The 18894-nt window shown below is 50.3% G+C and overlaps 1 protein-coding gene across 2 annotated transcripts in view; it reads left to right on the plus strand.

The window, feature by feature from the left end:
* LOC135916261 (endothelin-converting enzyme-like 1) overlaps positions 1-18223 on the plus strand; it is a 92304-nt gene extending 74081 nt beyond the window's left edge. For both annotated transcript variants that reach the window (XM_065449584.2, XM_065449585.2), the window contains exon 9: positions 17709-18223. In XM_065449584.2, the coding sequence (XP_065305656.1) occupies positions 17709-18059 (351 nt within the window). In that variant the 3' untranslated portion in view covers positions 18060-18223. The remainder of the gene's footprint in view (positions 1-17708) is intronic.
* The last annotated feature ends 671 nt before the right edge of the window (positions 18224-18894 follow it).

Here is an 18894-nt window from a genome sequence, read left to right on the forward strand (position 1 = left end):
ATCCCAGTCGTCGAATCTTTCGCAAAATACCGGCCATGACGTCGCCCCGTTCTGCCGTACTCCGCCTCCAATGTTTTCCGATCGCGCCCGCATACGGGTCAACGACGTGGCAAACCAGGAACTTGATGTCTACGCCGTTTCCGCGGAAGCCCCTTTTATCAATTAGTGGCACTTCGTGACGGTGCGCTTGTCAGGTTCAGGTAGAGTGGTCTTCGTGGTACTTATCGCTTCCACGGAGGGTGGCGGCTGTGGCCGCCTCGAAGTGAGCTTTTTTGTTTGCGCGTCACAGTCTATGTAGGGCTCCGTCGCCGTCTGGGTGCGCACTGATGAAAGGACTGCCTCGTGGGAAGCATCCAAAGAATGCTTATCACTCTTTTGAGACGTAACAGACCCCTTCACCACCGAGAGATTCGACCTGAGCGTGACCGACTGTCAGGTTGTCCGAAGCGTCGGCGTTCCGTCGCGACCTCGGAGATTCATTTAGAAGTGATAGCTGATGACACACCGCAGCTTGGAGTTCCATCATTCGCTTCGTTGTGATCTTCTCCCTGGGAACACAAAAACACTCACGCGACCACAGGGCACAGGAAAGTGCCGTGCACGCACCAAGAGCCAACGGGTATAGTGGACATACCAATGCACCTGCCCCATCTAATGAAAGCACCAAAGCAGCCATCAAATCATTAAACCTTTGCTGAAGCCCACAATCTTCAGATTAGACTAGGATTTCACAAGCTTCTCGCAAACTGACACGGAAGGGTCATTTCTAGGTAAAAAGCACCACAAGGCACGCAAGCACCCGAACTCCGCTTAAATACACCAGGCTGTGCTTGAACCAATAATTTGGACCCAAAATTTTGAGCCGCCAAAGCGAGCGCTCATGTTCAGCTGAGTTCAACTAAGCCAGACTGTCACGCTCTGTAAGACCAAAGTTAATATACAAATGGATACCCTAAATAAATGATAATTGAAATATCATACGCAGCACAAACGCCATGAACAGTCTGTTTGTACTCTACATCCGTTATTAACGCACGTACTAATGCCACTGAGAGCATCGTCGACTTCACGGATGTTTACTATCAGAGTCGCTCTCACTTTGCTGTGAGAACTCTTAACTCATACGTGCGACTTGCTCACTAACCTTTCATTTCTTTTGTCCACACTGGACAAGCGCGAAAGAAACAACAAAAATCTTGTGTAATTTATGCGCTAGAAACTACAAGAAGGTTCACGCTTATTTCCAAATGCCTTCACGCACGCTCTAAACGAAACTCAAAATGCTGCGGTCTCCTAAGTACGTGTGTACCAGCGCTTTGCTTCTTTGTGCCGTGCAGGACACGTTTTAAAGTAACGGTACAAACAGTTTCTAAAAAAAATTACCGACGATTACGTTACTTCCTAATGCGAAATTTGAGCGCAGCAAATAAGCTGTTTCACCTTTTCGATAGATTGAGGCAAAGAAATCGAGCAACACATGTATGCGCTATCACAGAATTTTTTTTTATTTTTCACACGTATTCCTTTAACAAAGACTCCATTAACAGTTCTTGACAGTCATGAAGGAAGCTTTGTGGTCGGAGAAATAGACTGATATATGTTCGACTTGGTACACCAATGCTTGATTCTCAAAGACGAGATCTATACAAGTGCCTCGCGAGGTTGTCACAGCCGTGGGACGCGTTACGAGCGAGAGGAACGGGATGTTCTCCCGCATAAGTGTTAGGAAATTGCTGTTTGTCTTTATGTCAACATTAAAGTCCCCCACTACTAACATCGGTGTGGATCGATGGACGGTTAATGCGAGTTCCAGGAAGTGCACGACGTCTTTCGTGAGTGCGGTAGCGGACTCACGAAAGCGGTATCAGTCGGTCGCTGCTAGCGCTGGGGTGATGAAAGGGGGGCGGAGCTGGTTATGAGGCCGACGACAACGCGAAACCCAGGAACGGACGCCAAAGAGCCATTTGTGTAGCCAGCCCTCCTCCACAGTCTCTCCTCCTTCCTTCCATCATCCTCCCTCGCCCGGAGAGCCGACAGCGCGCATGCGCGGCGGCGGAGCAGCGGCGCATGCGCGGCGGCGGAGCGCGGCGGCGGAGGCGAGCTGGTTACGAGGCCGACGCCGTCGACGACGACGCCGACGACGACGCGAAACCCAGGAACGGACGCCAAAGAGCTGCGCTCTAAAATGTTAACTTACACAACGGCTCCTCCAACTAATGCGTTTCGTGGTCATAGGAACAGCTGGAGAAAACTTGCGAAAACTGAACTCATACTCAAGCGCGCCACTACAGGCTTCTAACGAATAACCTCGACAAGACGTTCCAAACGTACCTCACACAAAAAAGAAGTCTATCTGCTTAAAAGGAGAACGACATATCCAGAAGAGAAATTTTCAAAATATTGTGCGCGCAAACTTAAACAAAGCGCGAAACTTGCTTATTGAAACAATCTCTAGTCTCGGAGTTCTCCAAATGTCTACCCAAATAATAAAAACAAAGAAAGAAACTGTTGTTTCCACAAAACTTGTATCGCCGTTTTCTATTCCAAAGAGCCTGCGGTTGCGGTATATTCTTCAGCCGTACTCGGGGTGGCCGTGTTCTGAAGGCTGTTGTTCTCTACCAGGGAATAGAAAGGGCACGTAGGCCCTTCCCCTCACTGCAGACCCCCGACACTTGAGATACTGGCAACATGCTTTCTGGGCGTCGCGCTGCGACTTCACTACCACGTATGACCAATTCGCGTCGCGTTAACGCCTCGCTCTCTGTGCCATGCCTAGTAGACCTCGAAAAGAACCCGACGAGGTGAGACGCAATTGCCCCCAGGATTATGTGCACCTTCGCGCCGAACGGCCCTTTCTTCCTCGTCGGGCGGCTCCGACACTCTCTACACCACTCTATAGCTGGAAATATTCAAAATGACAAACACGCCTTACGAAATCTTTGACTGCGTTCCCCACAGGGCTTAGCGCCATTCATTTTATTCGGCCGCGTTACCTTCTCTGCCGCATTCCTGACTTTATGGCGCCTCCTTCTCTTAGCACACTTTCTGGTGTGGATTTGCGAGCCTTCCACTCGCATTCATCTCCGGCTGATCGGCACTGATATCGTTGTTCATGATTGCCACCTCAACCGCACAGTATGAATAATTTGCGGGTAAATCGTTCCTGTCATCGCTAGCGCAGAGCTTGAGATAAATCGCGACAATGCAGCCATTTTCATTTGCTCAATGTTTCTCGCGTTCCTGCGAGCTGTCCACAACTGCATTGCCCAGCCTACATTATGATTTATAGCACTTTTCTGACCAATGCACTCCACAATGGTGCTTTTGTCAAACGATTCGTGGTCATTAATGGGTTCTTCTGCAAGAGCTACCTTCGCGACGTCCTCCCTTGATAACTGTGCCAAACCGTCTACAATTGGATTAGCTGCTTCTCTAGTATTCAATTGGCACAGTAGGTCATCGCGCTCAGTACGATCCCCATCAGCGGGCTCATCGGCAACTACGCCACGGTCTACGGAACGGGCATCACCTATGAACGTATGGTTAGGCTCACAAGGATTAGCCTCTCTTCCTGCGCCATGGTCTGTGTATTTGGCAGCAGTGATGAACGCACATTACGGCTCACAGTGATGAGCCTTTCTTTCTACCATCGGTACAACCGTGCGATACTTCTACGGGTGCCTGACACTTCAGCTGCTTTGCCCTTCAAACTGAACGCCTATCCACCGAAGTAGCACCAAGTCCCCAATTCCAATAAATCTCAACGTCACACACACACACACACACACACACACACACACACACACACACACACACACACACACACACACACACACACACACACACACACACACACACACACACGCACACACACACACACACACGCACACACACACACACACACACACGCACACACACATACACACACACACACACACACACATATGTGTATATATAGTGACACGCTGACGAAGAAGATGTTTTAATCATCGTCAGAAGAAGACGATGTTCTGCGCTTCGCGTGCTGGCTACCATCTTGTCAGCTGATATAATTATTGTAAATAATCTGTAAATACACGTCTGCCTGTTTTTAACACCGTAACATTTTTGGTGAAGGTTGCGTGGGTGAACGTGGGCGGTGGGCGTGGGTGCTGTCGGCACTCACGCCCACCGCCATTCTAGCACAATCCCGCGACCCAGGAACCTTTTCTGGTACCGACGACACTGATGTTGAGGACTGGATTCAAGTATATGAGCGGGTGAGCGCCAGCAACCATTGGGACCAGACCATCATGCTCGCGAATCTGATATTTTACCTCGTGGGCACGGCACGCATCTGGTTTCAGACCCACGAGGAGGAACTTACCAGCTGGGACATCTGTAACCAGAAACTCAAAGATTTGCTTGGCAAGCCTGTTGGACGTAAGCGCGCCGCCCAAAAAGACCTCGCTTCGCGTGTCCAGACGTGCACAGAATCCTATCTCACTTACATCCAGGACGTGCTCGCACTGTGCCGCAGAGTGGATCCGAAGATGTCCGAACCAGATAAGGTTGCACATGTCATTAAGGGCATAGCAGATGATGCCTTCTATCTCCTTGTCTTTAAGGATTATTCCACTGTGCAAGCCATCATTACCGAATGCCGGTGGTTTGAAGAAGCCAAGAGTCGCCGCATTGCCCAGCCATTTCCCCGCCTTCCCAACACGGCTGCTACGCCCACCTGCGAAGACCTCCGCAGTCCGCCCATGCCCGATTGTTGGGATGACGTCCTGCATATCATCCGACGTGAAATAGAAGCCGCATCTCCTCTCACAACCCCAACCCATTGCCCCGACAATTGCCAGGTGACCGTCTCACTGATACAGTCCGTCGTGTGCCAGAAATTGGCCAACATTGGCTTGACCAACGTCTGCTCACTTATTTGACCTGACTACACTCCTTCCAGCACTGTCTACGCACCCGCAGCCTGAATGCCCCAACGCGGTATCGCAATGCGGCCGAATGGCGCACTCCAGACGACAAGCCTATATGCTTCACTTGTGGCCGTATCGGCCATATTTCACGTCACTGCCAGTCTTCATGGATTTCGACCCCCTGGCCCTACCTTCCCTTCCACGGCCCTCATGCTGCTGCTCGGTTCCCCCCGCAAACGCAGCCAGTACACTCTGGCAACACTTCTCTGCCTACCCGCTCCAGCTGCTCTCCTTCGCCATGTCGCCGCTTCTCCCGATCGCCCCCATCTCGCCGATCACTCTCCCCTAGCTCCTTCCGGCGCACCCTCCCAGAAAACTAACGGGTGCAGCACCTGGAGGGGATGCTGCCAAACCGACCCGACGCAAAAATCCTCTTCTCACCTTGCCCACACATCGGAACCTCATTAAAGTGAACGTCGATGTTTTACCTGTTACGGCTCTGATTGACACTGGCGCGCACATATCTGTGATGAATGCTCAGCTTCGGAATCGTCTCAGGAAAGTCCTTATTCCTGCCCCGTCGCCTGTGGTCCAAGTCGCCGACGGTGGAACACCAGCCGTTATTGGCATGTGTCCTTCTCGCGTGAGTGTCGCCGGACATCATACTTCTGTTTTATTTTATGTTCTAGAGCACTGCCCTCACGACCTCATTCTGGGCCTTGACTTTCTGTCTACACATTCCGCTTTCATAGACTGTTCTGCTGGTGTTGTGCAACTCGCTCTACCTGCTGCTATTGACCCTCCCTGTAGTGCTCCGATACGGCTATGTTCCACAGAGCATATTCGCGTCCCACACCATGCCGTTACCTACATAAGTGTCTCCCTCGTTCCACCTATAACAGACGGTGACTACCTTGTATCCCCTAATTCGGATGTCCTGCTCTCGCATAACGTCACTTTTCCTTACACAGTCATCACCATTTCGGACAACGCGTCCTGCCTTCCACTTGTAAACTTTGGACTTTGTATACAAGTACAACCGCGCGGAATATCCCTGGCGCAAATAACTCCGGCCAGCGACTACAACATTTCGGCTTTAACTTGTAACAGCTCCTCGTCTTCAACTTTTGCTTCGCCCCCTGTCCCTTCAGACTTGAATGCACTAACAAAAATGATTGCTTCCGACCTTCCAGCCCAGCGTGCTAATGAACTACGTTGCCCCCTTGCCTCATACTGGGACAACTTGTGTCAGTAATCTGGACGACGAAACTAACTTTTATTGGGCGAACCTGTGCCCACAAGAACAGGCTACACCTATTGTACAACGATAAGGGCGAACACAGTCGGCGATCGTCGAAACCTCATCTGCCGGTCAATCGCGTCGGTGTTTATGTACGAGTCATCGAAGGTTCAAGAGTAATTGGTGTTGCTCGCGTGTCTTCCAGAAATTTGTGCAGAATTTGCGTCGCACATGTAATCAGACTACACAAGCTTAGGGGAGAACAGAACCATCAACAACATTCGAGAAATTTCCGATATATGCGGGCGCGTCCCTCTCTGGGCGGTAACATTTGTTATACGGGGAAACGCGCTCACCCGAGAAAGATAAACAAGTCGGCGTGTCAATATATATATATATATATATATTGAAATACCATGGTTGACACGACGCTTTATTCCAAGAAGGAAAAATGGCGCCGACGCAAAAACGAACACGAGCCGATGATTGATGATGACTTTGTACAGATGAAGATGAAGTCCGCATAAATGCTTACACTAATTTCCCCCGCGGATGGAAGCGGCCAGCCTGGCCGCACATTAGACAGTGGAACGGAGATGAAAGGGCTTCAGGCGAGAAACGTGCACGATCTCTGTTCCGCGGCAGCGTCGGTCGGTTGGGGTCTCAACAGGTGTAACGCGATAGTTCACCGGCGAGGTCTGCTCGATGACTTTGTAGGGGCCAAGATATCGAGACTCAAGCTTCTCACATAAACCGGGTGTTCGCGCAGGGGTCCATAGGAGCACATCGTCACCAGGGCGGTAGGAAACGACGCGATGAGAGGCATCGTAACGATGTTTGCGATCGTCTTGGCTGGCTGCAGTGTTCATACGGGCGCGACGACGACATTGGGCAAGACGAGACACAAACTGGTCGCAAATGAATGGTGAAGCGTTGACGGGGCCAGTGAAGAAAGAAACGTCGAGTGATGAGGTTGGGTGGCGGCCGTATACTAAGAAAAACGGAGAGTATCCGGTGGTCCGTTGAACAGACGTGTTGTACGCAAATGTTACAAATGGGAGAATCGCATCCCAGTTACGATGATCAGGTTGAATATACATGGATAGCATGTCACACAGCGTGCGATGAAATCGCTCTGTTAGGCCGTTGGTTTGAGGGTGGTAGCTAGACGTTGTCTTGTGCACGGTGTTGGACGCTTGCAGAACTTGATTAAGAGTGCTTGAAAGAAATGTCTTGCCTCGGTCGCTCAAAAGAACGTGAGGCGCCCCATGACGTAAGTAGACAGACTGCAAGAAGAAGGCCGCTACTTCTGAGGCAGCTCCTGAGCGTATTGAGGCTGTTTCAGCGTACCGGGTCAAATGGTCAACAGCAGTGACGATCCATCGGTTGCCATCTGGAGTAGGTGGGAGTGGCCCGAAAAGGTCAATGCCGACGACAGAGAAGGGTTGTGCTGGACAAGGAAGTGGTTGTAGGGTCCCGACTAGAGCAGTAGTAGGTTGCTTACGGTGTTGGCAAAGCGTGCACGAGGCAACATATCTAGCTATGCTCGTGGAAAGGCCTGGCCAATAGAATCGGCTGCGTATGCGCTCGTGTGTTTTGTTGTAACCCAAGTGGCCTGACGTAGGGTCATCGTGTGAGGCCTGCAGAACTGCAGCGCGAAGAGAGCGCGGTAGAACGGGAACCCATCGATGGCCTTCCGGGTGAAAAATGTACCGGTAGAGCACGTCGTCTTCAAACTTGAACAGTTTGAGTTGTTTCCGTAGCCTGGCATTAGGTGGAGATGAAATACCGCTAAGGCGATTGATGATACTTTGGCAATAGGAATCGGCGCGCTGGTGAGTGGAAAGCACTGAAAGGCAGTTTGATGAAGTCAAGGAAGAAATCGGTGTAAGAGACGAAGCGTCCTCCGTGCGGCCAATTTGACAAGGTGATGTGATGTGCTCCGATGATGGTGGTAATGGGCATCGTGAAAGAGCATCGGCATCTTGGTGCTTCCGTCCGGACTTATATATGACATTGAAATCATATGCTTGTAATCGGAGTATCCAGCGGCCAAGGCGCCCGGACAAGTTTTTGATCGTCGACAACCAACATAGGGCATGGTGGTCGGTCACAACCGTGAAATGTCGACCGTGGAGGTATGGACGAAATTTCTGGATGGACCAGACAACAGCCAAACACTCTTGTTCGGTTATAGAGTACTTCTTTTCCGCGGAAGTGAGAGTGCGGCTTGCATAGGCAACAACCTTTTCGCAAAATTCGTGGTCGCGCTGCAGCAGTACGGCACCAATTCCGTGACCGCTAGCGTCAGTATGCACTAATGTGGGCGCCTTGTCATCAAAATGACAAAGAACAGGTGGGGATGTTAGTGCGCGCTTGAGTTCTTGGAACGCGGCTTCACACTGATCATTCCAATCGAAGGAACTGGAACTAGTAAGGAGCTTGTGGAGGGGTGAGGCAATGCTGGCAAAGTTCCGGATAAAACGTCGAAAGTATGAGGCGAGTCCAACGAAGCTGCGCAGTTCTTTTGCACGAATTGGACGGGGAAAGTTGAGCACCGCGGAAATTTTATCCGGATCGGGCTGGATGCCGTCTTTGCTAACGAGATGACCCAGGACTTTAATCGTTGTGCTAGCGAAACGGCATATCCTCGTGTTTAGTTGAAGTGCGGCATTAGAAAGGCATGTGAGCACCTCGTCTAAGCGTTGCAGATGGTCAGTGAAAGTCGACGAAAACACGACGATGTCGTCGAGGTAACAAAGACAAGTTTTCCACTTGAGGCCGTGAAGAACCGTGTCGATCATTCTTTCAAATGTGGCGGGAGCATTGCAGAGACCGAAAGGCATTACATTAAACTCAAAAAGACCATCCGGAGTAGAAAAGGCGGTCTTTTCTTTGTCCGCTTCATGCATTGGGATTTGCCAATATCCGGAGCGAAGATCAAGGCTCGAGAAATATTGCGCGCCTTGCAACGAATCAAGGGCGTCATCGATACGGGGCATCGGATATACATCCTTACGGGTGATCTTGTTTAGCGCACGGTAGTCAACACAAAATCGTACCGATCCATCTTTCTTCTGCACCAAAACGACGGGTGATGACCAAGCACTGGCGGAGGGACGTATGACGTTTCTTTTCAGCATATCGGCGACGTTCTCCTCGATGATTTTGCGTTCGGCCAAAGAGACTCGGTAGGCACGACGGCGTACAATAGTCTGGCCATCGGTGTCGATACGATGGAAGGCAACGGAAGTCTGCCCGAGTGACGAAGTATCCATATCGAAGGAGGCCTGGTGCTTCGTAAGCAATTTTAGCAACGCTTCATGTTGAGCAGCAGTAAGGTCAGGGCTTATCACGGAAGTAAGGGCAGATGAAGCAGATTTTTCTGGTTGAGGAAGAGCTTGCGAGGCAGCAAGAGGAAGCAGGGAGACTGGTTGGGTATCCACATAACAGGTCACTGCGGAGCCTTGAGGTAGGAGGATTGTCTCAGTGGTCGCATTTAAAGCGATGATTAACGCAGAGTTTTCTTTGAACCGCACCAGGCAGGAAGCGAAGACAATCCCACGGGCAAGACAGCGACCGTAAGGAGTGATGAACACGTCGCCATTGGTGATGTCCGTAGAAGAGAGACTTATGACTTGCTCGTGGCCGGGAGGCAGTACAGAATCGGCAGCAGTGATAAAACGCAGTCGTGGCTCATCGGGACTCCCGCTGCAATGAACTGTCTCGCTCATATATACTACACGTTGACGGCAAGAGATTAAAACGGACGCTGACGAGAGAAAGTCCCAACCTAAAATTAGTTCATGAGCGCACGGGAATAAAATCGCGAACTTAATGTGATGACAGATACCATCAATGAAGACGCGTGCTGTACATTGGGCTGATGGTCGAATGATTGCTCCATTAGCCCCAATCAGGGATGATCCAATATAAGGCGTCTTCACTTTCCGCAGACGAGAGCACAGGTCCGCACGCATAACAGATATAGTAGCTCCCGTGTCAATCAGAGCTAACAAAGGCACACCCTCCACAGACACCACTAACATGTTCGAAGGACGTTCAGGAGGACTTGGAGCACTTCGCGGCGATGCAGTTTTCCCTCCAAAAACTGCACTGGTTAGTTTTCCGGTCGCTGGACATGGAGTTGGGACACAGGGCGAAGTGGCGAAACAGAACGTCGGAGCGGCGATGGAGAGCGGCGTCTCGAGGCACGGGTGTGGAGTGCGGTGTTGGAGAAGTCGGCCGGAGATGGAGAACGGCGAACGGGGGGATTATCTTCATAAGTGCGGTAAGCGCGAGGAGGTGGCTCATCGCGTTCAAAAGGCCGCGTAACCACGACGTTCGTCTTGCTGGCGGCGTCGGCAAAACCTGGAGATATGTCCTCGAAAGCCGCAGTAGTAGCAGATAGGCCTCGAGGAACGCCAGGCAGAGTAGTAAGGTGGGTTCGGAGCTCGGGTGACTAAAGGTGCCAGGTGATCGTGAACAGGCGCAGGTGGTGTAATTGGAGACGGCGCGGCTGGCATTGCAGCAATCTGGGCGTAAGAAGCCGGTTGTGGGCAAGGAGAAGCGTTGGTATGCTGGGCGTTCTGCAGGGAGGCCAATTCCTCCTTAATAACACCGCGCAGGTCAGTAGAAGCAGGTTGGACGTGAGCGCTGCTGCAAGGGGTTGAGCCATGCGCTTGCAATTCCTCACGAATTATGGCTCGAATGATAGACCGGAGCTCAATACTGTTCGCCAGGGGGTTGTCGGAAAAGTCCGGTTGCAAGCGGATGGACTGCAGGGCGTCGAGGCGCTGACAGACGGAGACGACGTCCGACACCGTCGATGGGTTTTGAGCGGCGAGTGCGTTGAAGGCAGTAGATCCGATACCCTTAAGAAGGTGTCGCACGCGATCAGGTTCTGGCATGGCACTGTCGACACGGCGGCAAAGCGCGAGGATGTCCTCAATGTACGAGGTATACGATTCGCCATAATGCTGGACGCGCTCAGACAGCCTCTTTTTCGCAACTTCTGAACGAACCGTCGGTGTGCCGAAAATCCGCCGTAGCTGCTCCCTGAAAGACGACCAATCACGGAAGTCTCTCTCATGATTCAGGAACCAGGTCTTGGCTACTTGAGAGACGTAAAATGGCACGTTGTTTAACTTCGATGTCTCGTTCCAGTTGTTGTAGTCGCTGACACGATCGTAGTTGTCGAGCCAGTCTTCAACGTCCTCACCAGGCAAGCCAGAGAAGATTTCAGGGTCGCGATACCGGTTGTTGGCAGGGCTGGGAGTGGGGGTGGCTGGCACTGGAACCGAGATGGTGGATGCTGCGGTCTGGTCTTGCGACATGGCGGCCTCTTGGCGTAAGCGGCGTCCCGAACGTAGCTCCAGGAGAGATCTTGAAGTGGATTGAGGTCGAAGGGATCTTAAAGCGCCTCCACCACTTGAAATACCACGGTTGACACGACGCTTTATTCCAAGAAGGAAAAATGGCGCCGACGCAAAAACGAACACGAGCCGATGATTGATGATGACTTTGCACAGATGACGATGAAGTCCGAATAAATGCTTACAATATTTATATATATATATATATATATATATATATATATATATATATATATATATATATATATATATATATATATATATATATATATATATATATATATATATATATATATATATCTGTGTGTATGTGTGTGTGTGTGTTGTTACGGGCAGATGTCAAAAAGGGTTTATGTACAATAGTTACACAATGGCAGCGGGTGGTGCCACAACAACAAAGATGGTGGGCCGGGGCACAGCTCGGCCGCAAGACAGGTGGCCCGTAACAATACCCTCCGACGCTGAAAGCACCGATTCGGTGCATCGGAAATGCGACGGCACGCAAAAGGTTCGCCGCACACGCATGTTTAATCAGTGTCTGGGACATGATATGGCTTAAGGCGGGCGACATGCACGATGTCAGAGGTTTACGCGATGGGGACGAAGACAGCGGAGCAATTTCGTACGTTACGTCAGTCATTTGGCGCCACACTCGATATGGGCTGGTGTACAGGAACAGCAGCTATCTAGAAAGCCTCACACGGCCGCTGGATACCAGAGAAGGACAAGAGACTCAGGGGAAAAGTGAGTAGTCCTGGTGATGGCTATTGTATTGCAATTTCTGTTGGATCTTCGACTCGCTGAATCGAGCGCGGGCAACGTGATGCGCATGATCAGCCTGTCGAGCATACTCGGTAGAGGGCACGCGGAAGAAGGCTCCAGCGTGGCTGTGGGCAACGTAGACTTTCGGCCGAATAAGAGAAAGAAAGGCAAATAACCAGAAGTCTCGTGTCTTGAGGTATTATAAGCGAATGCCACAAAAAGCAACGCAGTGTCCCAGTCCTGGTGGTCTGCGGACACATACATTGGCAGCAAGTCGGTAATTGTTCGGTTCAGTCGCTCCGTCAAGCTATTCATCTGTGGATAGTAGGCCATGGTTAGTTTGTGTGGCCTCGCGAAGGACAGTAGAATGTCCTCGATCGCTATCGAAAGACACTTGTCTACCCCTGTCGGTTAAGAGTTGCCGAGGTGCCCCATGTTGGAGAATGATGTCATGGAGTAAGTTCACAACATCGGTCGCACAGCTGGTTGGAAGAGCATGGGTGATCGCGAATCACGTTGCATAGTCTGTACGGACAACGACCCATCTGTTTCCCGAGATTGACAGAGGAAACGGGCCAAGTAAGTCGAAGCCGACGCGATGGAATGGCTCATGTGGAACGCCGACACGCTGGAGATTGCCAGCAGGCTGGAGTAGCGGTTCTTTCCGGCGCTCACAAACGTCACAAGAGGTCACGTCGCGAAGCGCTCTGCGGGACATGCCTGGCCAATAGAACCGATGGCATGCGTAATCGTATGTGTACGCGAAACGCCGAGGTGCCCCGCTGTTGGCGCATCATGAAGCTGGGAGAGACCAGTCGAGCGGAGATATGCTGGAATCACAAGAGGTCAGCACCATCACAAAGCGAACTGCGACGATGTAGTGTCATCGTGTAGCACAAAGAGGCTGAGAGAGGCATCAGGAGCCTGGGAGATGAGACGGTCGATAATCTTGCCTAGGAACGCGTCACGGCGTCCTTCAGCAGCAATGTTGAAGAGTTTGGAGCTAGAAAAGTACGTCACTGTTCCCGTCGCATTATTTTTTTTCTTTTTGGCTGTGCGCGACTCCCCCCCCCTAGCGTCCATGCAGAAAAACTAATGCTAATAAATTGTAGTATTCATGCGTATTTCAGAATGACATTATGAAGAAAAAGTACATTTTCCATATAAATAAATAATTCATTAAAAAACGAGAAACATTTAGTTTTGTAATATATTGCACCTAAGCAGACGACGAAAGAGGCACTTCTAGTTCCGCGGAGTTCACCGCTTGCCGATTGGCTTCTCTCTCCCTCCCGTTCTCACAAATGTTGCGGGCCGCCCACTTTGTGACGTTGCAGCGATTGAACGCGCCCCGCTCCGAAAGAAAATCTCGGATCGCGCCAAAAGCTGCCAATATTCGGCGATCCTGGCGTGGCCGGCATGACGTATTCGACGTCGTCGGCTGCTGCCAGGCTCGCTGCAAATGTCGGGCTATATCCGCGCCTTAGCAGTAGGAAGAAGCGCACCGATTTGAGCACCCTTCTTGATTGATATCAGAAATTAGCCAATAGGAGCCCTGTATGGGAAATCTCCTATATGACGATATATAGCAGCCAGAACAGACTGAGCAGGCTTCTGTTGAAAAGAGAGTACTTGTGAAAAAGATGACTGCGCTCTCCCCTTGCGAACTCCACGCGTCGCACACGACTGCGAAATTTGGCTGAGAGATTCACGGCAGCGTATGCTATCCGCGGGATTTGTTTTTTCACCAAACTCTATAGGGGTCGTTCAGGACCCCTTTAAGGTGCTATTCGCTAGATGCAGGTACCAGCTAAAAGCACGCTTACAACAGATGGTGTTGCTGCAGATAACAATGCCGCATACGCAAATAAGATTTACCAGAAATAATTAAATGCTAATTTTAATTCCTTTATTTTATTCGTTATTACCAGCATAAATCTCTAGAAGTACTCACCGAGGCAACTATATGGTTTGCCGAATATCCAGGATTTTTTTCTTAAAGGGAAGCTGAAGAGTCTGTCGAATTCAATAAGACGCTCATATACGGATGCGGGAACCTTATAAACCATGTCGGTAAAATTTGGGTTTTTTTTTTTCAATTAGGAGCGACGTAATCGTCGGATGAAATTGCGCTGTAGCTCCGCCCCCCTTTGAGTGAGCGAGCGGAGCGGAGACCGGAAACCGCGGTGTTGTGACGTCAACTCTGCTTCGTTCCTTCGCAGCGTCCGCGACCGTGCCTGACCGCGCTTGTTTCTGCGTGCGTGCCATCGTGTATCTGCTTCGATCGACCCTGCATTCCTTTGTTGGTGCGTCTGCGTGTATGTAGAGTGGTAGTCAACGTGCGTGGTAGTCAACGTGCGTGGTAGTCAACGTGAGTGGTAATCAACGTGAGTGGTAGTCAACGTGAGTGGTAGTCAACAGATGAAGGTCGCTACACGTACCGCATGAACCGGGAAGCTTTTCGCGCGTTTAAACCGTCTTTGTAGATTGCCGACAGCTTTGGACAGCGCACAAATGCCGACGATCGCATCCCCGCTTACGTTCCACGAGGAGGCATGCAGGAACACAACACTACAGTTGTTTGACCGGAAACTAGCTCACTAGATCACCGAAAGATCGCCGAGATCACTAGATCGCTTTGGAAAAAACACACTCACTAAAGAGCATTTCCAACACGAGGAGATCACAAGGCTTTGCTTTCGTTCGCGTCTAAAGCACTGCTCGCACCAGCATCGTTTGCTTCTTCGAGAGGCCGGCTCTTCGCAATCGGCTCGTACATGTAGGGAGTAACGCCGAACTCCTCAGAAAGACGCAGTCTCTCTAAATTTTCCATTACCGTCTCAGAAAACAGCACCAAACTACCTGGCACCGCGCTTCATGTGTAGCGGCAGCGGTCGGCAGCGGCAGAGTTGACGTCACGACGCAGAGTTGACGTCACAGGCGGAAACGAGACGCACGAGCTGGGCGTGTCCGCTGCTGCACTTTTCGTCAAAATAAAATATATTTGCGCTTTCTTTCGCTCAATTTGGATACGATATTCGAATTCGGAGGGTTGAAAACCATTATGTACAGATGTTCACTCATTTTTTCTGGAAAACCTTTCAGCTTCCCTTTAAGGTGGTAGTTTTTATTGGCTCCTCTTTCTGGTTCTGGTTGGCGCATGTCGCTGATATTGCGCCAACCTGAAAAGGCTATGGCACTAGAAAAATCCAGTTTTCTTAGGGTTTCTTCTGCGATACCTCAGATAATGATCAGAGTAATCTACAGTGTATACTCACTACTGTACAGCTTCCATGACAATGCTCAAATGGGCCAAGTATCTTGTGACGTAAAGGCTTGTTTGAATGGTGTTTGTACACTTAGCGAGTGTCCGCCTGCAGAGACATTTGCAGGGAGAACTATAAACATAAGTACAAGCGCTATCTATAGCGGTGTAATTTAACTGACAATTCCTTGCGTCAAGCTACAACTCTACACACTTCTATGGCTCTGAAGGTGAGGAGTGGAAGGAACAAATCACATTTATTTATTCAGAGATGTGTTGGGCCTGTGCGGGGAACGGCCTTCAGCCCGGGGTTCCCGTGGTCTTTGCTATGCTTTGAGCCCATTGTATCAGTCGCTGGTCGTTCGGGCCTGAGTTGGTGAACACGGCCTCCCACTGCCGTGTTGCAGGTTTAGGGATCTTTGGGTCTGCTTGTGCGTTGGAGCATGCCCAAGTAACACCCGCCGTGGTTGCTCAGTGGCTATGGTGTTAGGCTGCTGAGCACGAGGTCGCGGGATCGAATCCAGGCCACGGCGGCCGCATTTCGATGGGGGCGAAATGCGAAAACACCCGTGTACTTAGATTTAGGTGCACGTTAAAGAACCCCAGGTGGTCAAAATTTCCGGAGTCCCCCACTACGGCGTGCCTCATAATCATAAAGTGGTTTTGGCACGTAAAACCCCATATATTATTATGCCCAAGTAACGTGACAAAGGGATGCGTAATTTTTACCTAAGGGGCATTTGTTCGAGTAAAGTGTGGGATGTATAGCGTGTAGTAGGCCCAAGGGTTGACACATGTCTGTCTGCAGTTGTCTGCACGCTACTGCTTATTCTCACGTGAAATACTTGTGCTAGGGCAGATAGGTTCGGCGACGGAGTCGGTGGTGTTGCAGCATGACGTTATACTTCAGGGGCGCTGGCTCGAAGGATGGTCTAGTGTACACTTTCTGAGGCGCTCGGATTACACGAGCTCGGGAAACAGCACGCACGCGATGATTTCCGCGGAGGGACTCGTGGCCTGGTGTGCATACCAGCAAAACGTTGGCCATTGCTTGCGAGTTTGTAGTGTGCCTGTGTTTTGTTTATTTAAGCATTAAATGCCTTTGGATGGTCACCTGGGCCTTCGTCAAGCTGTTCGTAGAGCTGTTAGCCCAGGTGACCACCCAAATACTTGCTGGAGAATAAAATATGATTTGATTTGATTAGCTCCCGTTCTCAACGACCTTCAAGTGACCTTGAGCCAAAAGCCAGAGCCGTTATCCGGGTACTCAAACGAGAACATCCGGGCAAGTCGCGAGAATAAAACGAGATCCTCCCCCACCTTTTGCACAGGACCACATTACATACGCTAGTTACTGCCGAACAAGTTAGAAAAATTATTGCTTACAAGTTCATCCTAATTTTTGTTCACAATATCACTCAAGCTGCAACTTCTAGTACGCTGAAGTTTTATTTGCCATTTCCAATAGCGACATTCAAAAGCCAGATACTGGGCACCATACACTTCACTTCTGGGAAGTGAAATTTGCTGCGGATCTACTGTGCTCGCTGAGCTGCTTTGTGGCGTGATACCGGACGCGTCTGGAAGCGCTACTTTGCGTTTATGTAGGAAGCAAAAGTTAGGAAATAGCATTACGTCACGGACCCAGCCTTGGCAAGCGCACGCTCCGTGAAGCCATTCGTTTGCTCAGTGGTGGTCCAACACGTGACCTCTTGCGTCGAGATCACGGAGCAAGAAACGAGGTTTGCTGAGACGTTTGGTCACGCCTCCTTTGAGCGCTTTTCTTCTTCTAGCTGGGCAGTGTGCTTGGTCTCCTTGGCGTCTTTCGCTGCCTCTCGTGCCGCCTTCAGCCGGTTTTCTTCTTCTAGCTGGGCAGCGTCCACATAAACAAATGCACAGTATGGCCTGGTGCGGTGTGGTGGGGTGGGGTGTGCCGTTGCGAACACGCACTACACCCCTTTTAAGAATGTGGCTATTGTCGTCTCCAAGCAATCAGCTTTTCCGGTTGCCATTTCATGCCTACGTCTGCTCTCGATTACGGAAGTACCAGTTCTCTCTTTTCTATATTTCATTACTGTAGAATGTTCGTGGACATTACATAGTAAGATCCATCGTAAATCATTTCTAAATTATTGTCTCTTTTTTTCCTGCAGGTCTTAGCGCATACAGTCGGGCTCCGAATGGCCCACTCTGCATATCGTAAACGCGCCGAGAAAGACGCAGGATCCAACAGCGGTCACTCCTCGGGCAAGCAGATCCCGCTCTTCGAGAGTAGGCCGTCCCTCGGCATCGACGAGTACTCCGGAGCAGTCTACGACGCGGAGCGGCTCTTCTTCGCTGCTTACTGCCTCCAGCTGTGCGGCGTCGTGCTTCCGCGTGGCGTGACTGGCTCGCTGCCGCTTAACGTGCGCTGTAACCTGCCGCTGCGGGAAGTGCCCGGGTTCGGGCGCGCCTTCAACTGCCCCAACAATAGTGCCATGGTCTCTCGAGACGCCTGCCTGTGACTCATTCGCACAAGGTTGCCGCATCGAAAACCAGCTTATTTTGACAAGTCTTACGACGAACGGCGGACGTTAGCTAGTGTTATAACAGCAATAATTTTAGTTGTGTTGAAAGCCACCGCACAGGAACTCATTTCATAATAAAATTGGGCAATTAACTTTCCTAATGTGTAAAAACTTGTGAATAAAGAAAAACACCCGAAGCTCTCACAACACAGTAACGGCTGCTGAAGAAGGCACGAAATGTCATCATATATATATATATATATATATATATATATATATATATATATATATATATATATATATATATATATATATATATATATATATATATATATATATATATATATGTATATATGTTGTCACACACGTGTGCTATTTTATTGTTTGAACGAGGCGCGTGGGCGCCATCAGGCACTCGAGAAAAGAGGACGCAGAACGAACTGGGCTCGCGCTGTTAATCTAACCGGTCAGCGGTGCAACCGCTATTGCAAATATAACCTTACATAGTTGCTCGTCTTACTGACTCGTCCTTCGCGTAACATTGAGGTGGAGTGTGCTGTTCCCCGTCCTCGCCACGGAGCTCCGCAGAGGCCGCGCCGTCCTGCTTTCCCCCATGGCTCCCGGTGACGACACCTCGTCTCCTACCCCTGCGACCCCGACAACAACGTACGTTACGGCTACCAATGCCCGCGATCAAGGCACACCCTCCGGCCAAGATAAAGTCAACGTTGAGGACTGGCTCAACCTGTATGAGCGTGTTAGCCAAAACAACCGCTGGGACCCTACCATTATGCTTGCCAATGTCCTATTCTGCTTGGGCGGAATTCCTCGT

The sequence above is a fragment of the Dermacentor albipictus genome, chromosome 6 (genome assembly GCF_038994185.2).
Source record: "Dermacentor albipictus isolate Rhodes 1998 colony chromosome 6, USDA_Dalb.pri_finalv2, whole genome shotgun sequence".
In the NCBI taxonomy this organism is placed as follows: Eukaryota; Metazoa; Arthropoda; class Arachnida; order Ixodida; family Ixodidae; genus Dermacentor; species Dermacentor albipictus.